Raw genomic sequence first — 20,270 nt, 5'->3', positions numbered from 1 at the left:
CTAGTGTTGGCCTTTTTTGCTCCTTACTTCTTGCCTAGAAAGGGAACTTGAAGTTCGGAGGTGCAGCAGTCATCTTGGTACCTTGAGTCAACAAGCTTGAGATAAAGTCCTTTGGATGGGATACATGGGAAAATGCAGAGATCCATGGCATCTTAAAGCTGCCTTACAGTCCTGTTCTGCCTGGCCTTGGACTTCTTGTGCAAAACAATGAACCCTTATTGAATGTTTAAATCTCTTCGGTAGTATTTTCTATTGTTTGCAGCTAACTGTAATGCTAACGGTTACATTATACCATTCCAATCCGCAAAGAACTCTTAAGTACTGTAATGCTGGGAATAAGTCTGTTATCTATAAGTGACTATATATTAAATCTATTTTATAAAATTATAACTTAAAACATAGGAACTGGGCATATATATTTAGAGACTTTTATTTGACTTCTGAACTCTTTCAGTGTTAAAATCGTCAACACTAATTTGCTGTGTTTGTACTGTTCTTAGTTTCACTCTCTTCAAAAAGGGTTAACAAAGACTAACATAATTTTTATACTCCTTAACCCGAATTTATAATGACTTTTCCTGTGTGTCTTTTGAACCTACTGCTGTTCAACTTTGCTTCCTCTGTAATCTTTGTTCTTTCCCTACAAAAGAATTTCCATACTCTTCAAGGTCCCTTCTATGTCTCTGAATGTATATAATTCAGAGAAACTTCTTCTGTACACTAAGTGGGCTTTTCCATGAAATGTTAGAGAAGCTCATGGTTGAACAGAAATCATCAGACCACATGGGACTGATTTCCCTCATTTTAATTGGATTGGTCAAGGTTTTTAGTAGATGCAAATTTCTCTTTTCTAGAAAGTTTTAAGTTTGAGCCTAATGTTTACACAATGTGTTATTTCTTATAAATGAGAAAACAATTGATGAAGCTGAGTTAATTATAACTAATGTTAGTCTCGGGTGGAGTATCATTTTCCTACTTAAGGAAAGTTAAAGGTGATTTATAACCATGTTATGTTAAGCGTACTAGAAGATAGAATACATTTTTAAAAAAAAATGAGACAAAAGTCATTTCCTACCTTTTCTTCTGATTTAATAATTTGTAAAAGATTGTCTTTTAAAATTTCCTGTGCAATAATTGACAATGACCTGGCATCTGTGCCGTCATTTCATGGAGATACTATTGACAGTGGCAGCTGTAGACTTCCTTGATTGTTTTTGTTTGTTTCTTTGGTGTTGTTTACTGATGATTTCTTCTCCAATCATGTTAGAAATGTATGCCTAATTTTTCAAAGTCTTGAAATATAATAGTGATTTGATATAATAGGGAGGTAGGCAATTGTTTAAATAAAAATTCCTTCTAAGGTCTTTATCATTGGAGGAAAAATTTCTAACCTAGCTTTGCTTCTAAACAAATGGTGATTTTATAAAGTACAACTCTCTTACTAAAGAATTTAAAAATTTATAAGAGAAATCTAAAAACTATGCGTGGCAGAGAAAGGAACACTTAGATACTCTTTGTAGGCACATGGATGATCCATTGGAAAGAATGCTTTTTATTCCTGCTAGAACTACTGGGATTTTTTCTTCTACCGAAATTTTTGTTATAAGGAATTCCCTGCTAAAGATCCATTAAGATATGAGTGTTTATGATACTTCTTAGAAGTAGTTTGGAAACATTTTTTTTCATTTCTTGGGTCTCTTACAAAAATGAACTCTTAAAAAGTTTGTGTTTTAAATTTGCCTCCCCGATCCTTCCTCAGAGCTATTTTTTTTTGCACTTAGACAATGTCTGTGATGCTTCCAAGTAAATTGCTCTGTATATTTTTATAGAAAATAGGGTGAGATACTGAAACACGATGAAAATATTCAACCTGTTTTACTTTGGTTGTGATTTCTTGTTTGTGTTTAAAAAAAATTTATTTCCCACAATAAGTTCAAACAAGAATGTTTGGGCAGTAATCAGAAGAATACCAACAAGATGCCGGATGACTGGGGGTAATGGTGGAGGGGGGAAGGGATTCTCTCCTCCCGGTTACTGCTTCAGTGGTTACAACCTCAGTATCCCTTAGAAATAATCCCCCCCATGAAAGGGGCATTAAGGGAATGTGTCTGAGACTGTTCTGAACACATTTTGATCAATTTTCTGTTTTAGGTAGAGTTCCAATGACTCTCAACAGATGTTATTTTGACCTACTATAGGTCAGAATGATTATGTTGTTTCTCAGGAGTAGAGAAAATAGATTGTATTTGAAGTGCTTACAAATTAATAGAATATAATTTGTGAAAAATTATTTATTTTGTATGCTCTTCTGTAATTTGCCTTTGTTGTCAATACTTGTCTCTGTTAATTTTGTAGTTGATAATAATGTTTTAAAAAATGCGTGTCTGTTGATTGGCCTAGAACAGCCAGTCAGCACTTTAATATGATTTTATACAGCTGTGCATTAAATCAGGCTATAATTATTTTTTAACAGGATGGTGAAGTGGATGCTGAGGAACTTCAGAAATGTTTGACACAGTCTGGAATTAGTGGAACTTACTCACGTGAGATCTCCCCCACCCCCGTATTTAAAATGTTAAAAAAAATCTTTTTATCACAGATATACATGCCCATAATTTAAAGAATCAAATAATTCTGCAAAGCTTATTGTGAAGATAACTGTTCCTTGTGTTCCTTGTACATAACTGTCTCCCTGACATTAACTACTCCTAGACGAAATTTCATTCAGCTTTTTCAGGTGACTCTTGAAATTTGCCTCCAGATCTCAAAATAACATACTTTTATCACTATAGATTTTAGTTTTCTTTTTTTAAAGTTTATTTATCTATTTTGAGAGAGAGAGAGAGCAAGAGCAGGGGAGGGAGAGAGAAAATCTCAAGAAGGCTCCATGCTGTCTGTGCATAGCCTGATTCAGGGCCTTATCTCAGCAACCCTGAGACTGTCATCTGAGCTGAAATCAAGAATCACATACTCAACCAACTGAGCTATCCAGGTGCCCCCCTTCTATGAGTGTTTTAATTCTGCTATCATATTCTTAAAATCCAAGAGCTTCTCTTCTTTTTTCATGTAGGTGAAGTCTTCCCTTATCTCTCTGAAACTGTTAATGTATTTTTCAAAGTTTTTTCTTCTTTTGTAAACTGTGTTTTCTCCAATTTTTTTTTCCAGTTTATTTGTTTGGTTGTCTTTCATGTTAGATGCTTTTCTCAGGTGTGCTGATCCTTGTCATACATATTTAACTGAAATGCAGGTGAGACGCTCCGAGGTGTTGGTTTGGTATTCACTATAGGCTTCAATGTCTGGTAGTCTGGTGGGGCAGTTTGTCGTGCAACAATGAGAATCAGCGTATTTTGGGATTTCCTTTTGGGCTGGTTGTTTGGTAGGAAAAGAGGATAGAGGACCCAGGAGGGTTCTCAGTCTTTGATAAACAGTTATTTAAATACCTTGTTTTTGCTAGATAGGTTAGTGTTAGTGTTAGAGTTTAGGGATAGGGTTAGGATATGTGCCTGCAGTTCAGAGACCTCTCCAGAGAATAAAACCCCAGACTTCCCCTGGAGTGAGAATCAACATGGCAGCCATCTACTGATGAGGCAAGAACAGGCTTTGGGGCTCTAAATACTTCTTAAGTAGGTATTCAGTTGATCCTTCTGTTTTTATGTCTACTTTCACACCCATTTTCAGAAATAATAGCAACTCTTAAGTGTTTGAGGCCTTTCCCAGGATAACTAGGCTGCTTCTCAGCTTTTTTGTCATGTGTTTAGGAAGCCACTTTTTCAGATTTAGGGTTAAGATTAGGGTGAGGGTTAGGGTTAGGGTGTGTGTCTGGTATTGTACAGTCGAGAGACCTCTCCAGATGGTTAGAGTTAAGGTTCAAGGTTAGGGGTTAGGGGTTAGGGGATGGAGCTTAGGGGCTTGGGTATGCCTAGTGTCTTGGAATTTAGAGACCTCTCCAGAGTATAAATTCCCAGGATTTTCCTGAGGTTAGAATAGACATTGCTGACATCTTAAGGAGCTAAGGCAAGGAGGGGATTTGGTGCTCTAAATATTCCATAAATAGATACTCAGTTGGTCCTTCTGTTTTTATCTCTACCTTCACACCCATTTTCAGAAATACTACCAATTGATAAATGTTTGTGGGGTCTTCTCCAGGATAAGTAGGCTGCTTGTCAGCTTTTCTTATGTGTTCTGAAGCCATTTTCTCACATCAAGGGCCTAGCATTGGGGTTAAGATTAGGGTTAGGGTTATGGTTAGGGTCACGGTTAATGCTAGTGTATGTTCCGGGTGTTTTGCAGTTCAGAGACATCTCCAGAGGGTGGCAGTTAGGGTTTGTTTTAGTTAGTGTGTATGGTTAGAGGTTAGGGGTTAAGGGTTGTGGGTTGTGGATTAGGGGTTCTACTATGTTCCTGGTGTCATGCAGTTCAGAGATCTCTCCAGAGGTTTAGGATTAAGGTGAGGATTAGCATTAGGGCTTCAGAAGTAGGGTTTAGGGATTTGGGTATGGACTAATATCCTGCAGTTCAGAGACCTCGCCACAATGTAAGTACCAAGACTTCTGATGAGGTAAAAATAGACATTGCAGCCATCCTCTGAGCTGAGGCAGGGAGGGGATTTGGGGGCTCTAAATGCTCTTTAAGTAGATATTTAATTGGCTCCATGTTTATCTCTACCTTCACACCCACTTTCAGAAATATTACCAATTCTTAAATGTTCAAGGTCGTCCCCAGGACAAGTATGATGCTCCTCCGCTTTTCTTATCGTGCGTTCGTTCAGACGCCACTTTCTCTGATCTAAGGTTACAGTTAGGGTTTGGGTTAGGGTTAGGGATAATGTTAGTGCATATGCCTGTTATCCTGGAGTTCAGAGTCCTTTCCAGAGGCTTAGGGTTAGGGACAGTCTTAGGGTGAAGGTTAGGGTTAGAGGTTAGGGATTGTGTGTTAGGTGTGAAAGGTTTGGGTCTTTGCCTTGAATCTTTCAGTTAAGAGACCACTTCAGGGGCGCCTGGGTGGCGCAGTCGGTTAAGCGTCCGACTTCAGCCAGGTCACGATCTCGCGGTCCGTGAGTTCGAGCCCCGCGTCAGGCTCTGGGCTGATGGCCCAGAGCCTGGAGCCTGCTTCCGATTCTGTGTCTCCCTCTCTCTGCCCCTCCCCCGTTCATGCTCTGTCTCTCTCTGTCCCAAAAATAAAAAAAAAAAAAAAAAAAAAAAAAAAAAAAGAGACCACTTCAGAGAATAAAATCCCAGAGTTCTGCCTGGGTGAGAACAGACATGTGAGCCTTATATACAGCTGAGCTATGGATGGGATGTGGGGCTCTAAATACTCGTTAAATGATTCTCAATTGTCTTCTTATCTGTAACTTCACATTCATTTTCAGAAATACTACCAATTTTAAATGTTTGGGGTCTTCTTTATGATAAGTATGATGCTCCACAGCTTTTCTTATATGTTTAGAAAGCCACTTTCTCAGATCTTGGGTAACGTTAGGTTAGGGGTGTTAGCCTTAGGGTCAGGGTCAGTTTTAGGCAATGTGCCTGGTATCCTACAATTCAGAGACCTCTGCAGACAATAAATCCACAGACTTCTGCTGGGGTGATGATAGACATGGCAGCTATCTACCGATCTGAAGCAAGGAGGGGATTTGGGTCCCTAAATACTCTTTAGATAGATATTCACCTGGTCTTCCTGTTTTCATCTCTACCTTCACACACAGTTCTTAAGTGTTTGGCATCTTCTCCAAGATAGCTAGGCTGCTTCTCAACTTTTTGTATCATGTATTTAAAAGGCACTTTCTCAGCTCTAGGGTTATGGTTAGGGTTTGCATTAGGTTTAGGGTTACCGTTCTTGTATTTGCCTTGTATCCTGGAGTTCAGTGACCTTTCCAGAAAGTTTGGATTAGGGATAGTCTTAGGGTTAAGGTTAGGGTTACAGGTTAGAGGTTAGGTTTGAAGACTTTGGGTGTGTGCCTGGTATCCTGCTGTTGAGAGATCTCTCCCGACAGTAAATCCCTGGACTTCTGCTGGGGTGGGAATAGACATCGTAGCCATCTATACTGCTGAGGCAAGGAGGGGATTTGGTGCTCTAAATACTCTTTAAATGGATATTCAATTTGTCCTTCTGTTTTTATTTCTGCCTTTGCATCCATTTTCAGAAATAACTGCCAATTCTTAAATGTTTAGGGTCTTCTCATGGATAGCTAGACTGCTGCTCACCTTTTGTTTTTGTTTTCTTCTTCTTTTTTTTTTTTAATCAGAAAAACTGTGCTTAGAAAGCCCCTTTCTCATCTCTAGGGTTAAGGTTGGAGTCAGGATTAGTGTTAGGGTTAGGGGTTGTAGGTTACTGGTTAGTGGTTAAAATTAGAGTTAGGATTATGGTTAATGTTAGGGTATGTCCCTGGTATCCTGCTATTCAAAGACTTGTCCAGAAGATTAGTGTTAGGGTTAATGTTAGGGTGATTGTTAGTATCAGGGTTGGAGGTTAGGGCTTAGTGGTTATTGGTTAGTGGTGAGGCCTTTGAACATGTGCCTGGCATCCTGAACTTCAAAAACCTTTCTGGATGGTAAATCCCCCCACTTCTGGTGTGAGCATAGACATGACATCCATCTATGGAGCTGAGGCAAGGAGGAAATTTGGGGCTCTGTATCCTCTTTAAATAAATATTCAGTTGGTCCTTCTGTTTTTATCTCTACCTTCACACCCATATTTAGAAATACTACAGATTCTTAAATTTTGAGATTCTTCCCCAGGATAACTAGGCTGCTTCTCAAAGCTTTTCTTACCATGTATTCCGGAAGCTACTTTCTCCTATCTAAGGTTAGTTTTAGGGTTAGAGTTATAGTGAGGATTAGGATTAGTGTTAGTATTAGGGGTTAAGGGTTAGCGGTTAGTGTTAGGATTATTGTTAGGGTATATAACTGTTACCCTGTCATGCAGAGACCTCTCTAGAGGGTTAGTGTTAGGGTTAATGTTAGAGTCAATGTTAGTATCAGTGCTAGAGGGTAAGGGTTACTGGTCATTGGTTAGTGGTTAGGGCTTCATATATGTGCCTGATACCCTGAAATGGAAGAACTCTCCAGACAGCAAATTGCCAGGCTTCTGCTGATGTGAGAATAGACATAGTATCCATCTACAGAGCTAAGGCAAGGAGGGATTTGGGGGCTGTACATACTTTTTAAACAAATATTCAATTGGTTATTCTGTTTTTATCTCTACCTGCACACCCATATTTAGAAATACTACCAGTTCTTAAACATGTTTGGGGTCTTCTCCTGGATAACTAGGCTACTTTTCAGCTTTTCTTATTGCGTGTTCATGGTCACTTTCTCAGATCTAGGTTAGTTAACTTCCATTCATCTTACTATTTTACAATTCTTTTCCTTTATGTTCTCTCATTCTCTTTTTTCTAATGGTTTATGACTTTAGAAACTTAATTTTTTCCCATTCCAATGGGGTATTAAAAATCTATGAACTTTCCTAAAAATTCTTCTCTATTCTTTGTCAAAAATATTTAATCTTCTATACATATACATTCAATCTTATTTTATGATTGAAGGTATGCTTATATGAAGACTCAGTTCTTGCCATTTGTTATCATCTGTTGAGATTCTCCCACATAACGGATGGGTGCCATGTTAACTTGAAAGCAAAACATACCATTTGCCTGACAAAATGATGGAATGCCATCCAGGGATTGCTCATGGAAACTTTGCCACCCTGCTTCTTCCCACCTGAACAGGATTTGAAGGAGGACTGGGCTCCTGTATTGACTTTTCCACCGGGCCTCTGTTTCTTCATTTGTAAATTGGGACTATAATACCTTTGTAGGTTTATGTAAAATCACAAAATCATGCTACCTGGCTCATAGTGAATACTCATCGAGTGTCTGTTGAATTGTCCATCTGAAAATATTATAACCACCTATTCTAACATTGACACCGTATTAAATAAACATTTAAAGAAAATCAGCTATTTTATTTTATTTTATTTTATTTTTTTTTTCTGTTAAGTTAAAAATGCATTTATTAACAAAGAAAATGTGTTTTTGTCAGAATCTGAATAATCAGAGGTCAAATAAAGTGGCTTACTTTAAAATAATAAAAAAGAGAAAACTCTAAATCTCTGCCCCTCTCCCGCTCACTCTCTCAAAAATAAAAATAAAAAAATACATTACAAAAAAAAAAAAAAAAAAACAAAGGGAGGCAGCTGCAGGCTTGAATAAAGCATGTTCTAATTCTACAAGAAGCTAGTGGTAAAAGGACATATTTTCCACCTTCAAAAATAGGTCTCCCAATATTTTCAGTCTATCTCTCCAAGTAAATAGAAGGGCACCTTGGAATCATGGGAGAAACAAATTGTGTTCTGCTTCTTCCACCCCTTACCATACCTTCAAAGTCAACTTAGGAAGATTAAGTCAGCTTTAGCCTGGTAGGCCTGAATTAATTCAGGGCCCCACAGACCAAAAAACACATTCCTATCTTGGTAGCTATTGCTTACAAAAATGCAGAAAGAAGTTCAGTGCAAATAAGCTGCTTAAAGTATGATGATGTATAAATGGCTATCAGATATTTTACTAAGGGGTTGGAGGGATGGGAGGTATGAAAGAAGCAAAAGTAGAAGATAAATGAAAGAGGCGGCTGTGGGAAAGCAATTTTTGCAGACTTCCCAAAGTTGCCCTAGAGTCTATCCTGTTTACCTTTAAGAAGTTTAGAAATATAGAAGAGGTACATAGAGATTCTGATTTCCAGGCTCTAAATGAATTTTTGAACCTTCTACAAAATCATGTCTAAATGTGTATGCATAACTGCTATATCCTAACATGGCCTACAACTGTATGACTTTTTGTGGAGGGGCACAATTTATGTAATTCTACTTGATACCAAACTTAAAATAATTTTTCCAGTACTTAGAGACTAAGGTTTTAATTTTTACATACTGTAGAAAAGGTTGTCACCTCAACTAACTTTCAGACAAATGTATTTTCCTGATAAAGCCTAAAACTACTGTTAAGTTTTCATCTTCATTTTTTTTTTTTTATCAATTATTTTTTTTTTTTATTTTTTAATATATGAAATTTACTGTCAAATTGGTTTCCATACAACACCCAGTGCTCATCCCAAAAGGTGCCCTCCTCAATACCCATCACCCACCCTGCCCTCCCTCCCACCCTGCCCTCCCTCCCACCCCCCAAAAATCAGCTATTTTAACTTGTAGAATGTTTTATGATTTTTTTTCTTAATAGGTCTAAAATTTAGCTGAAATATTTTTTCTCATAAAAATTTCAAAATATGCTAACATCAAATAACAAAATAAGATAATTTTAAGCATTTTTATTTATTCATTTATTCATTTTAAGGAACGAAGAGTAAGAACTTGGTAAGCTTACCTAAACTTTACTGACGTAATATTTCTTTTATCAAGACTGATATAATAAGTCTTGAGGTAAATCAGCATACTAATTCAATATAATTGTGATAAGGATTAGAAAAATTCTACTTAGTGTGAGTCTTCAGTTATAGTTCTATAAATATGAAAATGTTAATATTTCTAATAACCCATGATATTAAGATAGTTTATATTTATTTTTTCTTCCTGCCTTTTCCCTTGCCCAAGGGAAAACAGCTGCTTCAGATCAGAAGTTCATATTTTTACTTGATTGATTGCAGTAAACTAGCAAATGATTTACCTACATCCGGGTTCATCTTACTTTACTCTGCAGTCTGTTTAATGTAAATGAGTGTTTCTGTAATGGAAATTGTAGAATTGCCCCTCTGCTCTGTAAAATTCCTCAGTGACTTCCCTTGGTCTAAATCTTTAGGGTGGCATTCAAGACTTTCATGATCTGACCCTCTTCTCCCTTTAGATGTCATCACAAGCCAGTCCTTCACCTCAAACTTTAATCACATCTCTACATCTTTCGTGTTTTGTGTACTCCGTATATGTCAGATTTCTATTTAAAAACCTGCTCGTTGTTTGTGTTGGGAAGATCAAAACCCTCCTTTCCCCTGTGGCAATAATTTTCAGTTATTTTATAATTGCTTATATAACTACCAAATCCCCTTACTAGATGTGAATAGTTTGGAGTAGTAGTAATTTTTATTTTAGTCCTTTTTTTTTTTTTTTTTTTTTACTATGGATGCATAAGCATTCAAAGTTTGTTGATGGGGTGACTGTGTATTTTTGGCAATTTTTAAACATTTTGTTTTATAAAATAGTAATTGTCATAATTTTACATAGATAAAATTGGGCAGACTCCAATTCAAATAATAAATATGTTTTACAGCCTTCAGTTTGGAAACCTGCAGAATTATGATCGCCATGTTGGATGTATCCTTGAATAAAAATAGAAAATACTAGAATATGGAATAATTGTTTTCTGAATATAACTAAGCAATTGTTGGCTGTAGATGACTACAGTAAATTAGAGACTTTAAAAATACTTTGTAAGATTCTGTTTGAATTCCATGCTCTTCCATTTTGAAGTAGAAATCTATTCATATGCTGAATTTAGCTAACTTGCAGAAGCATACTAATAGTTTTTTAGTCAATGATTTACAGCTTTGGGGCAAGTAAATTCTCACTGGTATCAAAATTTATTTTTATTAATAAAACTATCAGAGAGATTACACAGGAAAAATGAGGTTTAGTGAATTCAAAGAACTTTGGGCAGCTCTTAATGCCTGGAAGCAAAACTTCATGACTATTGATCAAGACCAAAGTGGCACAGTGGAACATCATGAATTGAATCAAGCCATCGCTGCTATGGGTAAGAATGTTAAAATTCTTTAGAATCTATCCAGATAATTGTTCTTTGATGAAATGAATCTTAACTGTTTTAATTTGTTAAGTGACAAAGGAATCTATTATTTCACCAGCTGTTGTCCAGTTTGATTTGAAGATTGTGGATGAATTCTGATTGAAGACTTTTAACAAAACCATTCTATCTATGTTTTTTTTTCAAAAGATGATCTTTTTTATACATTGTGGTTGATAAAATTAATTTCTGAATTCCCTCTGTTGAGTATATTAAAATGCATTCCTCTAATTGTGGGTAACCACCATTTATAGTGTATTCTTTTTTAATTTGCTGAGGTGTCTAATTATTTATTTTATTTTTGCCAGATTTTTGGAAGTATTAATATGCAGTGTTATATTAATTTCAAGAATACAGCATTTCTATTCGTATCTGTATCAGGTGTTCAACAATTCTATACATTACTCGGTGCTTATCACAAGTATATTCACCGTCTGTAACCATACAACATATATTATGATCTTATTGACTGTATTCCCTATGCTGTATTTTTCAGGGTGACTTAATTATTTTGTTTTAAATTTTTTTTAATGTTTATTTATTTTTGAGAGAGAAAAAGAGAGCAAGAGTAACCAAGGGTGGGGCAGAGAGAGGAGGAGATACAGAATCCAAAGCAGGCTCCAGGTTCTGAGCTGTCAGCACAGAGCCCGACATGGGGCTCAAACTTGTGAACTGTGAGATCATGACCTGAGCTGAAGTTGGATGCTTAACCTACTGAGCCACCCAGGCACCCCTTTTTATTTTTTTTTAATGTTTGTTTATTTCTGAATAAGAGAGCACAAGCAGGGGAGGGGCAGAAAGAAGGAGACACAGAATCTGAAGAAGGCTCTAGGCTCTGAGCTGTCAGCACAGAGCCTGATGCGGGGCTCGAACTCATAACCGGCGATATCACCATCTGAGCCAAAGTTGGATGCTTAACTGACTGAGCGACCCAGACGCCCCTGGGGTGACTTAATTATTTCGTAACTGGAAGTTTGTACCACTTATCTCCCCTCTGGTAACCACCAGTTTGTTCTCTATATTTAAGGGCTTTTTTGTTTGTTCCTTTTTTCTTTGTTTTGTTTTTTAAATTCCATATATTTTTGAAACCATATGGTATTTGACTTTCTCTGACTTATTTCGCTTAACATAATACCCTCTAGGTCCATCCATTTGTCGCAAGTGGCAAGATCTCATTCTTTTTTATGGCTGAATAATATTTCATTGTATATATGTACCACATCTTTTTTATCCATTTATTGGTTGCTGGACACTTTGGTTGCTTCCATAATTTGGCTATTGTAAATAATGCTGCAGTAAATACAGGGCTGCACATATCTTTTTGAATTAGTGTCTTCCTTTTCTTTGGAAATATTCCAGTAGTGGAATTACTGGATTATATGGTATTTCTATTTTTAATTTTTACTTTATTTATTTATTTTGAGAGAGAGAAAAAGCAGGGAGGGGCAGAAAGAGAGGGAGAGAGAGAGAGAATTCCAAGCAGGCTTCCCCATCAGTAAGCCAGATGTGGGGCTCGAACCTATGAATTGTGAGGTTATGACCTGAGCCAAAATTAAGAGTCTGAAGCTTGACCATCCTAGCCACCCAGGTGCTCCCCTCTATTTCTGACTTTTTGAGGGCTCTCCATACTGTTTTTCACAATGGCTGTACCATTTACATTCCTAACAACAATGCAGAAAGGTTTCTTTTTCTCTACATTTTCACCAATACTTGTTATTCCTTTTATTTTTTGATTCTAGCCATTCTGACAGATGTAATGGGATCTTTCATTGTGGTTTTGATTTGCATTTCCCTGATGATTAGGAATGTTGAGCATTTTTTTGTGTGTCTGTTGGCCATATGTTTATCTTCTTTGGAAAAGTGTCTGTTTGGGTCTTCTGCATATATTTCATTGGATTATTTGGGGTTTTTTAGTGTTGAGTTGTCTAAGTTCTATATATTTGGATATTAACCACTTACAGGATATGTCATTTGCAAATATCTTCTCCCATTCAGTAGGTTGCCTTTTCATTTTGTTAATGGTTTCCTTCACTGTGCAAAAGCTTTTTTATTTTGGTATAGTCCCAGTAGTTTATTTTTGCTTTTGTTTTCCTTGCCTCAGGAGACCTATCTAGAAAAATGTTGCTTCAGCCAATGTTAAATTACTGTCTATGTTTTACTCTAGGAGTTTTGTGTTTTCAGGTCTCATATTTAGTTCTTTAATCCTTTTTGAGTTTGTGTATGATGTAAGAAAATAGTCCAGTTTCATTCTTTTGCATGTGGCTGTACCATTTTTCTACACCATTTGCTGAAGAGACTTTTTCCCATTGTATGTTCTTGCCTCCTTTGTCATAGATTAATTGACCATATAAGCATGGGTTTATTTCTGAGCTCTCTATTCTGGTCTTTTCATCTATTTGTCTATTTTTGTGCCAGTACCACACTGTTTTGATTACTGCAGTTCTATAGTATATCTTGAAATCTGAAATTGTGATACCTCCCACTTTGTTCTTCTTTCTCAGGATTACTTTGGCTATTTGGGGTCTTTTTAGTTCCAAACGAATTTTAGTATAATTTGTTCTAGTTCTGTGATAAAATGCCATTGATATTTTATAGGGATTGCATTGAATCTGTATATTGCTTTGAGTAATATGGACATTTCAACAACACTGGTTTTTCCAATTCCTGAGTATAGAATAGTGTTCATTTGTGGTAAGAGCTCTAATTTGATAGCAAAGGCTTATCTCAATATATTACTGGTTTCTGTATTATACTCTAGCTTTTCAGCAATAAAAACCATGTTTTCTAAATTTTTCTTCGTTTTCTTATGTGGTTAGTATACACAGTATATGCCAAAATACCTCAGAATGCAAAGTCTGCATTTTAGAGTATTTTAAAAGAATGTAACTTTATTTTTATCCTATCTTTGGTAAGCTGAGGTTCTCAGTCTACTTTCTTTCAAAAGTGGTAATATAAAATGGTGTTTAACCTGCTTTTACAGTTCATGTAGTATTCCTAATTGTGTTTACCCTTTGATTTTTTTGACACTCATTTCTAAACAAAATACAGTTTTAAGAAAATTAACCTTTTGAAATTTAAAATCTGAACCCAATGCAAATTATCTCAAATTCCAATTTAAAGAAGCTAAAGCTAGTGATTTGTTTTGTTTTATAATTAGACATTTTAATTTAATAGATGGTCATTTTAGAGACAGTCCTGGACACATCTTATATAGTTCAGTTAAAGCATTAATACCTAATGGATTAAACTTGATCCTTAATTCAACATAATGTAGAAAAGGTACTATAACCTTAGGCAAAAAAGAAAACTGCCAGAGTTCACATAGGCATTTGAGTGCCATAGAGAGATATTGTGGATTATTCAAATTTAAGATCTTCAGATACATGTTAAAATATTCAAATTATTTTGCTGAGAATGCTATGGGAAATAATAAGAGTTTTATCATTACACATTCAGATCATAACTCTCTACCAGGAAGCTTAAAATACATTTGCATATAATTACATAAGTTTCCATATTTTACTTCTATTAATTTATACCTTTCCATTTATTTATTTATTTATTTATTTTTAGCAAGTTCCCTGGATTGTAGCTACACATAAAATTTTCTCTACGTTTATTATTGTTTTCCTCTTTGAGTAGATTGTCCAAATCTGCTAATATAGTAATAAATAAAGACAATAATTCTAGGTCAGCATCCTTCACAGTACAGTATGCACATATTGGAAAGTTGCTAAGAATAGATCTTAAAAGTTCTCATGACAAGAAGAGAAAATTCTGTAACTATATAAGGTGACAGGTGTTAACTAGACTTATTATAGTGATCATTTTGTAATATATGCAACTATGGAATCATTATATTGTACATCTGAAACTAATATAATTATATATGCCAATTATACCTCAATGAAAAAAAAAAGGCAAAAAGGAAATAAAGAATTTAAGTGATAGCAAAAATCACTAATAATCTTTCCTTGATATTTTTTAAAGAACTATGAAATTACAGAATTGAAATATTGGAGCATTAAAATCTATAAAATATTCTAGACATTATTTAAAAATAAAAATATATTCTAAAAATACAAAAACATAATTTTGTTTTTTCTTAGCTATGACTTCATTACAGAGCTAGAATTTAGATGTTTATGTACCACTTAACTATTAGTAAAGCCTTTGTCTGATAAGTTTCAATACGAATGTGTTTTATTTTTAGTATATATTTTTATGGAATGAATTTTGGAATTTTATTTTTTTGATTGTTTTTAAAGAAAATGCAATGCTGTGATGTTCTTATGGTGTTTGGTTTTAGAAGTTTTAATCTGTTAGTTCTTATTTCTAGGTTATAGGTTGAGCCCTCAAACATTAACTGCTATTGTTAAACGGTACAGCAAGAATGGCAGAATCTTCTTTGATGATTATGTGGCTTGCTGTGTGAAGCTTCGAGCACTGACAGGTATTCATCATTTAAAAATGGGTATAGTATGCTCTGGTTTCTCTTCAAATCGCATAAATCTTTCGCCTTTTAAAAATGGGTATAGCGTTATGTAGCTATTTTTCTTTTTCTTTTTCGTTTTTGAAATTACTGATTTTTTTTAAGTTTATTTATTTTGAAAGAGACAGTAGGGGAGGGGCAGACAGAGGGTGACAGAGAATCCTAAGCTGGCTCCTCACTGTCAGCACAGACTGATGTGAGACTTGAACTCATGAAACCATGAGATCATGACCTGAGCAGAAACCAAGGGTCAGACACTTAACTCGCTGAGCCACCCAGGTGCCCCGTAGCTATTTCTCTGAAAAATATCTCTTGTTTTCTTCGACAAGTTTGTAATATTATGTATTTTTCACCGTTATTCACTGTTAAATTTAATCAGTTTTAAGGCTTTAAAACTTTAGCAATATTGTGAAAAAAAATTTTTAAAAACTTTAGCAATATGAATACTGAAAGATTGTTGTAGCTCAGTTTTGGAAAGTTTTCATGTCTCAGTTGCCTGGGATATGAAATCACTTGATTTAATTGAGTATGAAGAGAAAGAGGGAAGATGGCAGTGGAGTAGAAGGACCCTAAGCTCATCTTGTCCCATGAACACATCTAGATAGCTATCAAATTATCCTAAGTACCCCAGAAATCAACCTGAAGATTGACAGAACAAACTCCACAACTAAAGGGAGAGAAGAGGCCACATCAAAGAAGGTAGGATGAGTGGAGACACGGTTGAGGGGAGAAATGGATCATGGGTGGTGTAGGGAGGAGGAAGCTGTAGTCATGGAGAAGGGTGAGAGAGAGAGGAACAAATGGGAATGCATAAGGAGAATGTTTCCCCAAAGCATTGGCTTGGAAAATGAGAGAGGCTGAATTTCACGAGTTCTTGCCACTAGCAGGGCTTGAAGCTTAGACTTTTGAAGGTCAACAGACTTGACTAGGATAGAGTCCAGAGGGTACTGCACTGCTCCTGGAGAGAAGGCAGGCACACAACCTAGGGGCAGACAGCATGGAAACAGTGATTTGAAGAATGCTTGGGGTACACAGTGGGGAGAATATTCACTCTTCTTGCACATCCCTGAGAGGCAGCATTCACAGAGACACCTCTCCAGGAACAAAGGAGCCAGCTGGTGTCATTTCCCTCCCCCACCCTTCAGCATAAGCACATAGCTGCATGTGGGAAGTGGCATAGTACGTACACGGGCTGCCTGATTTCCTTATACCAAACCCCACACCCCTGTGCTCTAGCAGGACTCAGTTCTCAGTCAAGCATGCCTTAGTCTCAGAATGGCAGGCTCCTTCCCCAGAAGACCAGCACAAGCCCCTGCCTCCACCACATCTGACAGAAGAGTTCTATACGGCCTCAGTTCTGGTGCAGGTGGTGTCAGGTCTCATTAAACAAGCAGACTAGAGCACACCTAGTTAAAACTTGCCATGTTCTGGCCAGTGACCAAACACTGCCCACAGCAGGTAAGTAGAACCTCTACAGATGACTGGCCAGAAGGATAGAGCAGCCAAAACATAAGAGCAGAACTCACACAGCAAACATCAGAGATACTCCTTGAAGCACCAGGCCCTGGATACTACATGACCTCTTCTTCATAAAGCTATTACTCTCAGGAGCAGGAGAATTAACTGGCCTTTCTAACACAGAAGAAGACCGAGACTTAGACAAAATGCCAAGATGGAGGAATTTATCCCAAATGAAAAAACAAGATAAGGCCACAGCCAGAGATCTAAGCAAAACAAATGTAAGTAACATGCCTGATGGAAAATGTAAAGCAACAATCATAAGGTTACTCACTGGGGTTGAGAAAAGAATATAAGACATCAGGGTGACCCTTGTCACAGAGGAAAAAGAGTTAAAAAAAGAATCAGAGATGAAAAATGCAATAAATGAGATTGGAAATAGGCTTGATACAATGAACAGCAGGCTGGAAGAAGCAGAGGAATGAATTAGCTATATTGAAAACAAAATGGAAAATAATGAAGATGAACAAAAGAGACAAAGAAGAATTATGGAACGTGAGAATAGACTTAGGGAACACAGTGGCTTCATCAGATGTAATAGCGTTCATATTATAGGAGTCCCAGAAGAAGAAGAGAGAGAAAAGAGGGCAGAAAATTTATTTGAACAAATAAGGGCTGAAAACTTCCCTAATCTGGGGAAGGAGACATCCAGATCTAGGAGGTACAGAGAACTCCCATCAAAATCAACCAAAGCAAACCAACACCAAGACATACTATAATTCAATTTGCAAAATACAGTGATAAAAAATCTTAAAAGCAGCGAGGCAAAAGAAGTCGTTAACTTATAAGGGACAACCCATAAAGCTAGCTGGAGATTTCTCAACAGAAACTTGGCAAGCCAGAAAGAAGTGGCATGCTGTATTTAAAGTGCTGAGTGGGAGGGGCGCCTGGGTGGCTCAGCTAGTTAAGTGTCCAACTTCGCTCAGATCATGATCTCACAGTTTGTGAATTCAGGCTCTGGGCTGACAGCTTGGAGCCTGGAGCCTGCTTCGGATTCTGTGTCTCCCTCTCTCTCTGCCCCTCACCCACTCACACTCTGTCTCTCAAACATAAACATTAAAACTAAATTGAAAAAAAAAATAAAGTGCTGAGTGGGAAAAATCTGCAGCCAAGAATACTTTATCCAGCAAGTTTGTCATTCAGAATAGTTGAGTTTTCTAGACAAGCAAAAACGAAAGGAATTAGTGACCACTAAACCAGCTCTGCAAGAATATTAAAGGAGACTCTGAGTACAACAGAGAGACCAAAAGTGATAAAGACAAGAAAGGATGAGAGAAAAATCTCCAGAAACACTGACAAAACAAGTAATAAAATGGCACTAAATACATTTCTCAAGGACTATTTTGAATGTACATGGACTTAACACTCCACAATCAAAAGACATAGGTTGTCCAAATGGATTAAAAAACAAGACTCATCTATACATTGCCTATGAGACTTGTTTTAGACCTAAAGACACCTGCAGATTGAAAGTGAGGGGATGGAGAAAAATTTATCAAGCAAATGGATGTCAAAAGAATGCCAGAGTTGCAATGCTTATATAAAACAAATAGAATTTAAAACAAAGACTGTAATAAGATATATAGAAGGGTACTTACATCATAATAAAGGGGACAATTCAACAAGACTATCTACCAATTTGCAAATATTTATGTACCCAACATGAGAGCAGTTAAATATATAAAACAATTAATAACAAACATAAAGGAATTAATGATAATAATACAATGATAGTAGGGGACTTCAACATCCTGACTTACATCAATGGACAGCTAATCTAAACAGAAAATAAACAAGGAAACAATTTCTTTGAATGACACTCTGGACCAGATGACTTAACAGATATATTAGGAACATTCCATCCTAAATCAGTATAACACATTCTTTTCAAGTACATATGAAACATTCTCCAAAATAGATCACATGTTAGGTCACAAATCAGGCCTCAATTATACAAAAGGATTGAAATCATACCATGCATCTTTTCTGACTACAGCACTATGATACTAGAAGTCAACTACAAGAAAAACTACTTGGAGAGATCATAAATATACAGACATTAAACAATATCGTACTAAACAATGAATAGGTCATCCAGGAAATTAAACAAAAATACGTGGACACAAATTAAAATGAAAACACAATGGCCCAGAATCTTTGGGATGAAGCAAAAGTAGTGCGGAGAGGGAAGTATATAGCAATACGTGTCTATCTCAAGAAGCGTAGAGCCAGAAAAATTAATCCTCAAATGTTTGTATAACCACAAAAGACCCCAAATAGCCAAAGCAGCCTTGAAAAAGAAAAGCAAAGCTGGAGGCATCACAATTCCAGACTTCAAATTAGATCACAAAACTATAGTAATTGAAACAGTATGGTGCTAGCACAAAATTAGACATATAGATCAATGGAACAGAATAGAAAACCCAAAAAATGACCCCACAATTATGTAGTCTGTTAGTCTTTGGCAAAGCAGGAAAGAATATCCAATGGGAAAAAGACAATCTCTCCAACAAATAGTGTTGGGAAAACTGGACAGCAACATGGACCACTTTCTTATACCATACACAAAAATAAATTCAAAATAGATTAAAGACCTAAACTGTGAGCCTTAAAACCATAACAATTCCAGAGGAGAACACAGGCAGTCACCTCTTTGAAATTGGCCATAGCAACTTTTTTCTAGATATGTCTCCTGAGGCAGGGGAAACAAAAGCAAAAATAAACTATTGAGACTTGATCAAAATAAAACACTCATGGGGTACTTGGTTGGTTTAGTCAGTAAAGCATTCAACTCTTGATTTCAGTTCATGTCATGATCTCATGGTTTCATGGGTTTGAGCCCTGCATCGGACTCTGCACTGGTGGCATGGAGCCTGCTTGGGATTCTCCCTCTCTCTCTGCCCCTCCCTCACTCACATTCTCTATGTCTCTCTCAAAATAAATAAATAAGCTTAAAAAAAAATAAAAAAATAAAACACTTCTGCACAGCAAAGGAAACAATCAACAAAACTAAAAGGCAACCTATGGGACTGGAGAAGATATTTTCAAATGGCATGCCTGATAAAGGGTTAGTATCCAAAATATATAAAGAACATTATAAAATTCAACATCCAAAAAACAAGTAATCCAATTAAAAAATGGGCAGAAGACTTTTTTTGCAAAGAAGACATCCAGATGGCCAACAGACACATGAAAAGATGCTCAACATCACTGTTCACCAGGGAAATACAAATCACAACTACAATGAGTTCCCCACCCCTAATAGAATGGCTAAAATCAACACAAAAAACAACAGGTGTTGGTGAGGCTGTGGAGAAAGGGTAACCCTCTTGCACTGTTGGTAGGAATGCAAACTGGTGCAGCCACTCTGGAAAACAGTATGAAGGTTCCTCAAAAAGTTAAAAATGGAACTATCATACAATCCAGTAATTGCACTACTAGGTATTTACCCAAAGAATA

General features: G+C 36.4%; 1 protein-coding gene across 13 annotated transcripts in view; it reads left to right on the top strand.

Moving 5' to 3' along the window:
• Positions 1-20,270, top strand: part of GCA (grancalcin) — a 49,498-nt gene that overhangs the window by 24,437 nt on the left and 4,791 nt on the right. For 12 of the 13 annotated variants that reach the window (XM_053908229.1, XM_053908230.1, XM_053908197.1 and 9 more), the window contains 5 exons: positions 2,474-2,543; positions 10,271-10,314; positions 10,606-10,753; positions 15,141-15,254; positions 16,935-17,032. In XM_053908229.1, the coding sequence (XP_053764204.1) occupies positions 2,474-2,543; positions 10,271-10,314; positions 10,606-10,753; positions 15,141-15,254; positions 16,935-17,032 (474 nt within the window). The remainder of the gene's footprint in view (positions 1-2,473; positions 2,544-10,270; positions 10,315-10,605; positions 10,754-15,140; positions 15,255-16,934; positions 17,033-20,270) is intronic. The other variant, XM_019457867.2, reaches the window with a different exon arrangement.

Source organism: Panthera pardus, unplaced genomic scaffold (assembly GCF_024362965.1).
Source record: "Panthera pardus isolate Hobbes unplaced genomic scaffold, ASM2436296v1 HiC_scaffold_10, whole genome shotgun sequence".
In the NCBI taxonomy this organism is placed as follows: domain Eukaryota; kingdom Metazoa; phylum Chordata; class Mammalia; order Carnivora; family Felidae; genus Panthera; species Panthera pardus.
Note: the sequence above shows the minus strand (reverse complement) of the source record. Positions and strands in the feature narration are given on the sequence as shown.